The sequence below is a fragment of the Lynx canadensis genome, chromosome A2 (assembly GCF_007474595.2).
Source record: "Lynx canadensis isolate LIC74 chromosome A2, mLynCan4.pri.v2, whole genome shotgun sequence".
Classification (NCBI taxonomy): domain Eukaryota; kingdom Metazoa; phylum Chordata; class Mammalia; order Carnivora; family Felidae; genus Lynx; species Lynx canadensis.
The window spans coordinates 162,497,743-162,511,205 of record NC_044304.2 but is presented as its reverse complement, the minus strand read 5'-3'; the positions used below and the strand labels follow the sequence as shown (position 1 = coordinate 162,511,205).

At 42.1% G+C, this 13,463-nt stretch overlaps 1 protein-coding gene, 1 long non-coding RNA gene and 1 pseudogene across 8 annotated transcripts in view; 1 reads left to right on the top strand and 2 right to left on the bottom strand.

The window, feature by feature from the left end:
* The window catches only part of LOC115509360, a 214,832-nt pseudogene that overhangs the window by 22,406 nt on the left and 178,963 nt on the right, over window positions 1–13,463 (bottom strand).
* Window positions 1–13,463, bottom strand: part of LOC115509357 (GTPase IMAP family member 7-like) — a 56,315-nt gene that overhangs the window by 3,772 nt on the left and 39,080 nt on the right. For 3 of the 7 annotated variants that reach the window (XM_030308751.2, XM_030308750.2, XM_030308753.2), the window contains one exon: window positions 244–897. The exons of 1 other annotated variant lie outside the window; for it this stretch is intronic. In XM_030308751.2, the coding sequence (XP_030164611.1) occupies window positions 244–897 (654 nt within the window). Of the gene's footprint in view, window positions 1–239; window positions 898–6,609; window positions 6,700–13,463 lie in introns of those variants that run through there. 3 more of the 7 variants (XM_030308752.3, XM_030308756.2, XM_030308754.2) reach the window with 3 other exon arrangements.
* Window positions 4,265–13,332, top strand: LOC115509370. The gene is made up of 4 exons (XR_003967314.1): window positions 4,265–4,347; window positions 9,334–9,335; window positions 12,570–12,577; window positions 13,320–13,332. It is a non-coding gene; the product is annotated as an uncharacterized LOC115509370 (long non-coding RNA).

The window sequence follows — 13,463 nt, the reverse complement described above, 5'->3', positions numbered from 1 at the left end:
TGTGGGCCTGATTCTGCCACGATCAAGATCTATGGCTTGGAGAAAACCCAAACACAAACAGACCCCAAAAACCCACAATCCCCATGTGCCCCAGTATCTTTATGGATAAGAAGTCCCAGATTGTCTCAATTCAATGCCTCCTACACAACAGCATCATGCGAGACTATCTGGCCTCTCCCAATGAGGACAAATCCCAAGACTTTCCCCTCCACCTGATTCATGACCCTGGGCCCATGTACCTACACAACTTCTCAGGTGTAAATGGCATCTTGTAAATGGCATCGGTAAAGTAAGCCCCTCCGTTGCTCCGCACCATCTCCTCTATCAGCTCCACCAGCTCCTGCACTTGAGCTTCCTTCTCGGCCTCTGAGGCTCTGTTGTTGAAGGCACAGCAGCGGTTCCCACACTCGCTGATGATGTTTCTTAGCTTCACATCTGAATCTGCCAAGAAGTCACTCAGGCTCTTCTCCTCCAAGTCATCTTTGCGAGTGAACAACACGATCATGTGCTTCAAGGCTGGCTTCCCAAACACAGCCTTGATCAATGCCACGGTCTTCTGCTCTTCTTCCCTGTAGAGGCCCACCTGGAGGACCAAGATGATGGCGTGGGGCCCAGGGCAGGAGTAGAGGACACACTGGCTGATTTCCCTGCACGTGGTATCCAGGGTCTCCTTGGTGTCAAAGAGCCCTGGGGTGTCAACAACAACAAGTTTCCTCCCCTTCCATTCCTTGGATGCTTTTTGACACTTGGTGGTGACAGCATGGTGAGCAATTCTAGACTCAAAGACTCTACTCCCCAGGATGGTGTTTGCCGTTGCGCTCTTCCCACTTCCAGTTTTCCCCACCAAAACAATCCTCAGACTGTTGTCCTGAGGGTGTGCCATGTCACTACCAGTGGCTGTGGGGTGTAAAAAAGAGAAGGAGAAGAAAAAGATTCAACGAAGGTAAGTGGAAACCATCACATTCCTTTTATCTCCTTTGTGTTTCTCCATGAAAACCTGCAGTAGTGTACTATCCATGTGGGTCCCATAAAGACAAAAAGATGAAACAATTCACTCACCATGGAAGAAACAATAAAGTAGTTAAAGAGTTCCCGTACAAAAGAGTACCAGGTCCAGATGGCTTCATGGGGATCTCACTTAACTTTTCTTAAACTATTCCTGATGACTTAAAACAGAACGAAATCTTTCCTGTTCTTTCTATGCCACAAGTATGATATTGATCCCAAAGGCTAACAAAGATTTCACCAATAAAAAAAGCTACAGACATGTCTCATTTGCGAATACTAATGCCAAAATCCCAAATAAATTGTCAGACACTAAAAAGTAAAACCCCACAATTAAATGTGATTTATTTCATAAATAGTAGGGTGATTCAATATGAGAAAATGGATTGTTACAACACATCCCCTTTAGTAGATTTAAGAAGAAAAATACCTTGACGCAAAACAGACATTACCCCAAAACCAACACTGTTTTAATAGATACTTCTATAATGTGATTTTATAGAAATATAAATTTTAAAAAATTTGTCTCCATTTTTTTTTCTCTGCAGCTAAAATAGTTGACTGTAAACTTAATTTGGAAGCATGAAGAAAGGAAATTAGCCTGTAGAGTCAACAAAGAGAAGAACGATGAGGGAGGGCCAGCTCTACCAGATAGTAAAATATTTTAGCCCCTATAATTAAGGCAGTATGAAGAGTGTGTGAACATAGAGAAACCGAAAACAAAAACGGACAATTCAGAAATAGACCAAATTGGTCTACTATATTCATGAGTATCCAGTTAAGTGTATTACATTACATTTATCTTCAGTAAAGCAGCATCTGACAGCAATGGGGAGAAAGATGGACTAATAACCAGCATTGGGATAACTACAAAACCACACAGAAAAGACAAAACTGCACCCACGTCTTCATGCCATTCACATGCTAAATACGTTAGAAATATAAACACTAAAAATCAATGCACATAAATACTAGAAGAAACTCAGACCAATCCTTTGTAACCTACGGGCAGGGCAACTCTTTCTAAGATTTGAAAGATTGTAAGGAAAAGGATTCATACATCTGACTACATAAACATCTAAAAGACAATGGGAGACAACGAACACCATGGACAATTAAAATACGAATGTCAGACTATATCAAAGAGGGTTAATTCTCCTCTTATACAAAGAATACCTAAAGGTACAGAGACAAATGTCCCATAGCTCGATAGAAAATGGAGCAAGACATATGAATAAACAGTTCAAAGAAAAAAAAAAGAAATGCTAATGCTCCTCAACTATGTAAAAATATATGAACACTCACTTAAAGTAGAGAAATATAAACCCAACAAAGGAAAAGAAAAAACTAAATATAACAAATTAAAATTACACTGAGATACTATTTCTCCACTTACAGATTTGGCAAAAGTGCAAAAATTTGCTTCTATAATCAGTCGGTAAAGGTTTAGAGGAAACAGGTTCTCTGCTCCATGGCTAATGAGAATAGAAAAACAGTCTAAAACCTACAGGGGAGAAATTAGCAATATCATACAAATCACATATACATTTATTCTTGGATTGTGAGTCCCAATTTTAGGATTTATGCCTGTAGTGGTCAAGGGCAGGTCACCCCTAAACGTGCAACTTTGGCATACTGACTATTTCATATAAAAGTACCTTAAGACACATCCTGTGTGGGAAGATTACTAAGACCCTCTTCTGTCCCCCTGCAAGCAGGAAACAAATCTCCCATGTAAAAGGACCCCTTGCTGTCCAGGAGGTAAAGAGACACTCTCATGACCAGGGATGGGAGATTTAGAGCCAAGAAGAGTGTATAAACAGCCTACTACTTTCTACTAATTTACTACCCCAGCCCAAAGTCTCTTTAGAATTCCTCCCTAACAGATGCTCCCAAAGTTAAGTTTTCCTTGTTTTGTCAATCCCTCACAGATCCATCATCTCTTTGCCTAAAAAGTATAAAAACTGCCTGCCTTGGTCATCTCTCTTGGTCTTAGTTTCATTACTGAGCATCTGTGCACACTGCTTTTTTTTTTTCTCTTATTAATCTGCCTCAAGTGAATGTAATTCTTAGTGCAGCTGGAAGACCTTGAAGGGTAGAGGAAGAAGTTCCCTTTCCTTATGTCCCAGAGTTACACTGACAAAAACACAGAAAAAGATAAGGCATATGTTTATTCTCTGCGTCACTATTTGTAATACTTAAAGACCAAAAACCTACCAAATGCCCACTAGTAGGGGTCTGATTGAATAAACCAAGGTACATACACACAGCGATGTACTATCCAACTATAGAAAGGAATAAGAAATACCTCACTATGCTGGGATGGAAAGATCTCCAGGATATTTCATTAAGCAAAAAACAAGGCAAAGTGAAGAAAATAATATTTAGTTTACTGTCATTTCTCTAGTGGGGAGGAACATGAAATGCAGGTACAAAATACAACATATGTTTCATGCACATGAAAAAGCAATGGCAGATCATCTGAACCGTCACCAAAGAAGTTACTGACAGAGGGATGGGAGGAATAAGGTGGGGGCAGGGTAGAAGCTGGAAACTACTTTGAGTATACTTCGATGTCATAGATTTGTCTTGAAAGCATGTACTTCCTTCTTTTTGAGAGTTCGAATTACAGCTCTTTTCCTTTATGAAAGACCTACATGTGTACCTGCTGTTGCTGGCTGACATAAATTCAAAGAGGATTTTTCATTTGTACAAAAAAAAAGCTGAACACGAATACAGCGTTCCACATTTGTTTTACAGCCAGTTGAGCTAATGGAGAGGCCGAGTGGGCCGTTGTCCATGCCAGCTGCCAATCACCTTCCCCAGGAACCTCACACAGGGGTTCACCATCCAGCCACCAGAGCTGTGAGCCAGATGAGCACGTGGGCTTTCTCTCAATTGAATTTGTGCATCTGTTAACAAGTTGTGTCTAAAAGTATCAGAAACACATAAGGGAGGTTATTTGGGGGAGATCTGGGAATGCGCACCCTTTTTCCATGTACATTCATGGTAATTGCTTCTCTCTTTTATCTCATTTTGTTTCATAAAAGATTTCATAGGAACGTTCTGCTTGCGGATAGTGAGGAACATCTGTAAATAGCTTACATAATTATACAACAAAAACTATATTTTCAGATAACTAGTAAAAATCAAAAGCAAATGCAATACATAGTATTTGGTGTAATAGACAAACCACACAAAGAATTGGTCCAAGAAACTTGAAAATGCAGTTGCTTCATTGGCTATTGTCCTAATGGGATAGAGTGTAAGGCCAAATAGGGGGGAAAAACGTCAAGAAAATCTTAAATTGCTTTCAGGAATCCTGTCCTATTCTTAGCTTTTGTGCACATGTGTAGTTTTGAAGCCCAAGGACAAGCCCAGTGGCAATGAACACCCTTAGTGCCCATACTGTGCCCTTCAAATGCCATTTCCCACCAAAAACATTAAGAATCTTAGGAGAACGTACCGATTCCAGATCTGGGCCAAGAAATGTGCAAGTGGATCCTACCCTATCTAGTCATACTAGAAATCGAGGATTCTATCAAAAACTACTCAGACCGTGGGATGCCTGGCTAGCTCTGTCAATGCAGCATGCATCTCTTGATCCCACGTTCATGAGTTCTAGCCCACATTGGGTGCAGAGATCACTTCCAAAAAAAAAAAAATGTTTGGATCTTACCGAAAGGACTACAGGGCCAACTTGAAGAGGCTGACTGGACAGAGATGGGGTAATTTGAGTACCAATGAGAATAATAATGTCAATGGATTAAAATTCATCAAATATGTTGAAGTTCATGAATTCATATCAATACCATCATTGCAAAAGAAGTGAAGTGTTCTCTCTGGGTTATGCTAGGAAATGATGTCATCAGTCTGAACATGGACAAAAAAGAATCAAGCATTCCTTTTGGCTTATTAACTACACCTTATGAAATGAAAGTATGATTCAGGGGAAGTTTCTTTTTATAGGATTATGCCATCCAATCAATGAAGAAACATTGATAGAATTATAATACTATAATTTGCGACCGTGAATGAAACAAAGTTAGTCTAGGCTATCATTACTGTCTGCTACATTACAGAAAGAGACAGAAGAATATATAAGGTGCCTTCAGATGCACGTTTACAACTGCACTTATGAAATATTGCCACCCAAATAACCAGGCAAATCTTAATCTGATCAAGCCTCTCCTTAAATTTAAATTTATACAAAACACGGAAACTGGAAGAACATGTCATATGACGTCTTGAGGATTTAATGAGCAAAATGTACACTGTCCAATTCTCTTGGAAAAAGGACCAACCATTTCTTAACCAAAATCATTTTACAAAAAGAAACAGGAAGGTGAAAACTTATTTACAAAATTTAACTTAAGACATATGAAAGAATCGAAATTTATGAACCGTATTTGGAGCTGATTTCAATTTTAAATTCTAGGAGACGATCTGGGAATTGGAATACACCTGGTAATTTTTTAAAAATTCTAATTGCTTTTTGAACTCTGATTATGGTATATTTTAATGACCTTTATCTTCCAGACATACATATGTAAATAATTACTGATGAAGTGATAAAATTTAGTATTCTAGTAATGTAATACTTTTTAGTATTCGAATGTTTAAAGTGTATGCATATGTATTTAATCTCTACACCCAGCATGAGGCTCAAACTCACAAGCCTGAGATCAAGAGTCCCATGCTCTTCCCACTGAGCCAGATAGGCGCCCCCACTCTAATTTTTCAAATGAGGAAATAGATGTGGCTCAGAAATGCTGAGAACGTTGCCCAAGGTCACTGCGCTAAAGGGCTTTGGGCAGAGAAGGGATCCAATGCAAATTATGTCTGACCCTACACTCATGCATAACCCTTGCACGCTCTGATCTCTTCCTGGTTCCTTCTCAGGTCCTTGATTCTACATTTCTGTTTACATTGGATCAGAAATAGATCATGGGAGGCCAGGGGAGGTAGATCACTCTCTGTCCAGAAACATGAACTGGTAGCAACCCTGGAATTAGGGAAGGCAACCAAAGGGATTTGTTTTCTATAGAATAGCTCAATATCTCCCCCATGGCACCCCTTCCTTACCTCCTCTGTTACACTGTCGATCACACCATTTCTCTCTTACATGTTGGAAAGGACACAGCCAGCTGAATTCTAGGCTTCCTGTGCCATTTGTGACCTGGGTATCCCGGGGAATTTGATAAAACCACACGCACACCGTCTGGGATTCAGATTTTCTTTCAGGAAAAAGAGGGATTGGGACAGACTGGTCTCTAAATTGCCTTCCAGCTCTAAAGACCTGCCTTGAGGACACTAGTTTCCCACTAAAGGAAATGGATGGGGTGTCAGGCAGCACTCACTCTGTCATGACAGCAACTGATGGAAGATACGCTGTTCAGCAAGTTTGTCCTGCTAAATAGGAGATGTGTGGATGTGGGCCAATCTCCTTACTCCCACTCTTCCTCCCCCGGGACCCCCGTGGCAGCATCCTGTTTGCTGGGCTGCTGGCACGGTATTTGGTCCCCTCTCAGACCAGGACCCACACCAATGCACAGCCCTGGGTCCTGCTGCCCCTCCCGGCTCTATGCCCTAGGCCAGGCTCACCTTCTTTTGAATGAGCTGATGAGTTCCCGAGTGTTCTCCAAAGAAGCTGTTTGAGCTGCTGCTTTTGCTTAACTGAGAGGAAAAAGTGTTTGCACCCTTTAAACCTCTGAGACAGGAAGCTCAGATTGGGTGGAGCTAGTGAAGGAACTATTTGGCTTTAAAGAGACAGAAATATTGTCCTATCATTGGAGGAGTGCTTTAGTTTTACCAAGGTGTAAGCTTTTTCTCCATGTGCCTGCTGTCACACCAAATTTTCCAAACCTATATTTGTTGTTTGGGGTTATACTGGTGGATCCCAAAGGCCCTTATTACATGACACAAATCATGCACAGAGAGCCAGGCATGGTGTTGGATCATCTTCCCTGCATGACGTGGGAGACTCTGGTGTGATTCTAGGAAGAAAAAACTCAAATGCGTGGCTAGATGTGTCCAAATTTAGAGCCTGGGATACTTCCCAGTGACTGTATCATATGGGTTTTCATGATAGTCTTTCATGAAGGTCTCAAGTTACTCATTAAAAATTCACCAGCCTTCAGGTACAAAGCCAAGAGTCTAAACCATTGGGAGCCAAGAGAAAAAAAGGAAAATGTGGCCTGGAAAAAGTCTTCCAATGACCATACACCTTCTCTAGTTTTCTTCATATGGTTCTTTCAAGCCCCAAAATATGCATGACCTGACCACAAAAGATGCACCCAGGGAGGAGATCAAACTTTCCCCTACAACCTTCCTACTTTCCTCTACCCCAGACCCAGGCACAGGTAGATTTTCCCAGATTTAGCCAGTGCATCCATTCCAACCTGCTCTGGAAACTTTGAGATGATAGGCAGATGGTCAAACCTCTCATGGTTGACCAGCTGTTCCAATTGTCTCTTGCATCATCATAAAATTATAAGGTTTTTGATTATATATTTTTGTTCACTACATTGAGACATGGGATTACTTGATGCTCACACTTGAAGGTGGGTACTAAGAGAACTAAATGTGGCAGGAAGTAGTGGACAATGGGGTGGCAACCCATGGAGGGAAGCAGCTAGATTCGGAATTATTGTATTAATACTATATTATTGGTCCATAGCGTTAGACCAATTATTGGTACTAATGACTTGGAGGGCCCCAGGTAACTGTTTTCCAACTTGCAATAAAGACACAGACCAGGACCAGCTATGTAATTTGCAAAGTCTGGCACAAAAAGAATATGCCAGGCCCTTTGTCAAAAACAAACAAAAAAAATTAAGAATTTCAAGATGACATCAATAGAACAGTAAACCCTTCTAAGTACACGGCCCTGTGCAACGGCACAGGTCACATACCCCTGAACTTGGTCTTCATGAGGCTGCATACATAAAAGTCTAGAGGAGAGCTAGAATCATATTTCCTCCCCAAAATATCTCTACCATTTCCTAGTTTCATTTCAAGCTACATTTTCCTTGAGTGAAACTTGTCCTTGGATGTTGTCATGGTCAGCTAATTGCTTCTCCAGGTATTATGCTCAGGTACGCTGTTAAGTTCCCTAGAGGGAACAGGAGACTAGTTGACACAGAATCCATGGATGCCACAAGAAATCAGATGCGGGTCTCAAATGGTAACAGCCTTGTGATCATTGGTCAAAAAGGAGCATGTGGCCCCCATCAGTCCCATCCTGAGCCCTAAGTTAGGAGTGATCTCCTTCTACAAGATTCTGGATAGAAGCAGTGTAGCCCCATATCTGAATTGTTCACTTAGCCACGCTCCTGATCATTGAGGGCTTCCTTCCACTTGCACCTATGCTGTGAGCCACAGGCCTCTCCACCGCTTGTCTCCTCCTGCAACCCTGGAAACACAACTTTCCACCCAGGATCTTGCTCCTTCCACATAGTCAGAAGCAGAGAGATAAATGTGGACAAAGCCACAGCTTCCTTTTTTATGGTTTCCTTTGATTCTTTCCATTTCACACACACACAGAAATGTGGATATAATGAATTTTCAAAAGGTGTGGGGTCATTAAGAGACATTCTTTGAATTCTATAGGAGTCTTCTTGTGGGGCTCAGGGTGTTTTCTGATGCTCAGATCTAGATAATCTCAAAGCTCAACTTATTAAAATAGTGCAGAAATAATAACAGTAGTTTAAAAGAATCGTTCCCCCATTGTCCTGTTTCTTCTACAGATCGTCTTTGTAACTTTGGTGGATCCATTTCCTATTGCCTCCATAACAAATTCCCAAAACATTAGTGGCTGAAAACAATATAAACTTCATCTTCTGCAGTTATGGAGGACAAGAGCATGGAATTAGTCTTATGGAGATAAAATCAAGGTCTTGCAGAGCTGGTTCTTTCTGGAGGCTCCAGGAGAGAATCCATCCCTTGCCTCTTACATCTTCTAGAAGCTGCCAGATGTCCTGGGCTTGGGGCCACATCACAACAATCTCTGCTGCCTTCATCACATTGCCTTCTTGCCTCTCCTTAGAAGGACCTTTCTGATTACCTCTGGGGCCCACCCAGATAATCCGGAATAATCTCCCCATCTCAAAGTCATTAACTTAATCACACCTGCAAAGATGCTTATGGAATAAGGTAACATTCACAGGCTCTGGGGATTAGAGTGTGGCCATCTTTTGGGGGCCACCATTCAGCCTGCCACATTTGGGTGAGTTAACCTCTCTCAAGATTACAGTTAACCTAATCTTTAAAATGGAATACTTTCTTCAGACGGTCATTGTGAAACCAGATAAATTTGTAGACATGAAGTGGTACTCAAACCATAGTGATCAATAGGTATTAGTTAGAAGTAGTAATAGAACCCCCTATGCTAGCCTCATCGATTACCCTTCTAAGGCTCACCTACACATCAGAGATGCTGTCTTAATCAGCTTGCATAACCATAATACCACAGCCTGGGAGCAGGAACAACAGGAATTCATTTCTCACAGTTCTGGAGACTGGACAGCCCAAGCCCAATGTGCCAGCCAACTTGTTTCCCTGGGGAAGGCTAACCTCCTGATTTGTGGATGGCGCCGTCTCACCGTGTCCATACATGATGGAGCGAGGAAGCAACTCTCTGCTATCTCTTCTTACAAGAGCACTAATCCCGTCAAGAGGACCCCAGATTCATGAACTCATAAAAACCCACTTACCTTATCCCTAAATACCATCATGTTGGGGGTTAGGGATTCTGGAGCCTTCTCTCTTGGTGCCAAATAAATCTAGTCACTTCTACTTTGTAACAACCTCTTTTAAGTGGATATCACTCAAGGTTTCCTGGTTTCTCCCCACTCACTCCACCCCCAAAGGGCACTGCATGAAAAGGAAGACTCAGCGCCTCCACAGCCTATCTACCAGGATAAGGGATCTGGATTATCTATACCCCTGCACTCACATGGCTTTAATGAAATTGTCTTCTGGCTCCACGGATGTGCAAGAAGAGCTGCCTCTTGCAGGCTAATGGCAGCCATGTCACAAAAGAGATATAGGTGTTAGGTGTGACAGTGCACTTGGGGCTGAATCCCTCAAAGGAAACATTGACCAAACCCTCATGAAATAAGGACCATGCCCCCCAAAGAGCCTTTTACTGTCTTCCACGATGTTGTATTCGGTTATGAACCACAACCATTCAGTGCTGTTCTCAAACAGGTCTCTGCTTCCTCCTAAGGCTTCTCCAAAGATCTACCAAAAGTGACCACTCAGAATTTGTGTCTTCACCAGAGGGTCACACTCTTGGAGCCTCAGGGGAAAAACTGTAGGACATGCTCTGAACTACTGTTGCCTCAAAGAGACTCTTCAGAGCAGGTTTGCAAGATGGCAGCACTGACTCAATGCTCAGACTGTGCCAGTGAGCAAAGCCAGGACTACTGGGACTCTCAGTCTGGAAGCATATGTACCTCATGAAATCAGACGACTGACTCAAGATCCAGCAGAGTGAGAAGTAATGAAATAGGATTGAGTGAACGGATTCAAGATGTGCCATTGTGGTTATTTGTTTGGAATATTGATGGCATTCTGTTTGATGTTCTACTTGTATGGCTATTTGTGGAAACCTTATTTCTTTCTCCTTAAACGAATTAGTAGACTGTGTATTTGTAAACCCACAACAACCGTCTTTAAACATTACCTCATCTTCACCTACCCTCAAAATTCAGAAACAAATGCTTCTACTGAGTTTCATTCACTTTCATGATGATAGAACCATTTGATTGGTTTAACAAAAATCTGTCCTCTTGTTTACAAAGATACCATTGGAAAAATCGATTCTGCAGCAAAGCCCTATGTACAGGGTGATATATGAGAGTGATTGTTGTTTCATCAAAGACCATCCGGCCACTGCTAAGGAGCAACTGTTGGTGTTACACGCGGAGTTAATGTCTCCAAAACCTTCATAAGAAAACTAATATGATTTCTGGCTTCCAGGATCCCAATCTCTGGGAGTAAGGAAGTCCACTCCCAGGTAGTCCAGAAACCCAGGCAAATTTTGGAGACCTCAGGAAGAGGGAAAATCCCTGAGATTTATGGGTACAGCATGCAAAGTTTACTGGAGAAAGTGTTTGGGCCTTGGTTTCCCACTCCTAGGATGGAAGAATGGCAGGGGCTTTGAAAAGTCTGATTCAAAATTCATTTTGAAAATTTCCAAAGGAAGCTTATCCTTTGGAATTGATACTTGCTTAATATGATTAGGCTCTAGATTTCCCGAGCAAACTCAAGGAGGCTTTTCTGGTAAATTAAGATTCTTGCTGCATCTGTATAAATGATCAGGCCATGCATGGTAAAATCAATCTTCTAGGATCAACAATACTTGTTGGAGACTGTTTATGATCACAAAGTAGAGAACGCTACGAAAATGATCCAAAATTTAGAAATAGGCAAGAGAGATTACTGGAGTGTTCTATAGTTCTGTGTGGTGCTGTGCTTGATGATCAGCTGTGATATTTTACAACACTTTAAGGACAGAGAGAATTTTTGCACATCTCTGCCTTGGAGATACTCAGCGAATTTTCTGTCTGGTGGAATATAGAACTCAAAAATTCCATTTTACTACTCTCTTGAACACATCAACATTTGATTTCAAATGAGCTTTGTGTTTCTGTTTGTTTGTGTTTTTTGTTTTATTCTTTGCTTCTTTGTTTGTTTTTAACTAGGTTTCACACCCAGCATGGAGCCCAAACTCAAGACCCTAAGATCAAGACCTGAGCTGAGATCAAGAGTCAGATGCTTAATTGATTGAGCCACCCAAAGGAACTTTGAACCAATTATAGATCATACTGGTTCTCTAGTTAAGCCATGAGCTGAACAAAATCTTTGGTGTGTTTATACTTGCCCAGGAGTCATGAGTTTGCTTTTTTTGAAAACTGCAGATAAGAAAGAGAGGCAGAAATAGCATGATTCAACCCTTGGAGGTGGAAATATACTGGACACAGAGAACAGCTAACAATTTGGAGTGCAGGAATCATTACCAGCCTTTACGGAGGGCCTACTGTGTCCCAGGCACTTGCCTCTCCATCATTATCACCTTCGTTCCTTACAAAAGTGTAAACGGATATTAACGGGAACAATGATATCTAGAAGAATCTCATTCTTGGAAGAGGAGTTGAGACTGCTTATAATGACTGTTAAATACCAGGCCAAGGAATGTGGATTCTAAGCCCTAGGCAGTAGAAGATTTCCAAGAAGTAGAGACCTAAGAAAACTATCCTAATAGGCTTAACCTGGTAACTGCAATGAGGACTGGAGAGGAAGAGATCAGGAGTACTGTACCCTCACACTGCACACACTGTCCCTCTCTTACCATCCATCTTAGGTTGAATTGTGTCCTCCTAAAGAAGTCCTAACTCCTGATACCTGAGAATGTGACCTACTTTGGAGCACGGTCTCTGTGATGTCATGTCATGAAGTTAAGGTTGAGCCCTACTCCAATGCCTGGAATCGTTTCATTCACAGTGAGGGAAGTTTACACACAGATACACACAGAGAACACCATGTGACAGAAGAGGCAGAGATTGGAGTGAAGCACCTAGAAGGCAAAGAACAAAGCACGACAGCCAGCACCAGAAGCTAAGACGCAGCAAAGAAGGATCCTTCCCCAGAGACTTCATGGAGAGTATGGCCCTGGGAACGTCTCGGTTTGGCACTTGTAGCCTGTGCCAGAGAGACAGTAGCCATAACAATGAGACAGTAAGTTTCTGCTCTTTAAGCAACAGTTTGTGGTCATTTGTTACAGCAGCTCCTGGGGGAACTAATATAGATTTTAAGGCCAAGAAGTAGGGTCCTGCTCTGGTAATTACCTAAAATGTAGGAGTCATTTCGAAATTGAGTAATGTATGCAGGCTCGAAGAATTCTGAGGTATATGATAAAAAGAAAGGCCTAAGAGGATGTCGGTGGTAGGATGAACATCCAGGTCACTTTCTGGTGAGGTCCCAGAGAAGGTGGGGACCATGCTGCTGGACATTGGAGGGACGATGGCACTTGCTATAAAATGGCAGGGGGCAGGGGGCTGGGAGGCAGGCTAAACTGAGGTGGGCTGCTGGGTGGAGAGTAGACCATGTAAGTGATGAACTTGAATATTTAGCTGAGGAGAATTCCGAGAACAATGTGGAAGATGTGGCCTGGTTTCTCCTTGCTGCTTCTAATGAAATGTGTGAGGAAAGAGAGTGGTTGCCTATCTGCCAGCCAAGGAGCACCAAGATGGCCAGCTGCCAGCAGAGCCCGGGAAGAAGCAAGCAAGGTCCTCCCCTCAAGGCTTCAGAGAGCACACGCCTCTGCTGGCATCTTGACTTTGGACTCCAGGAGCTACCACACAATCCATGGCTCAGCTGTTTCAACTGCAGTTTGGACGACCTGTCGTGCAGTGCTAGCCATCCAGTATGTCCCCTCCACCTTGCCCCTGCCT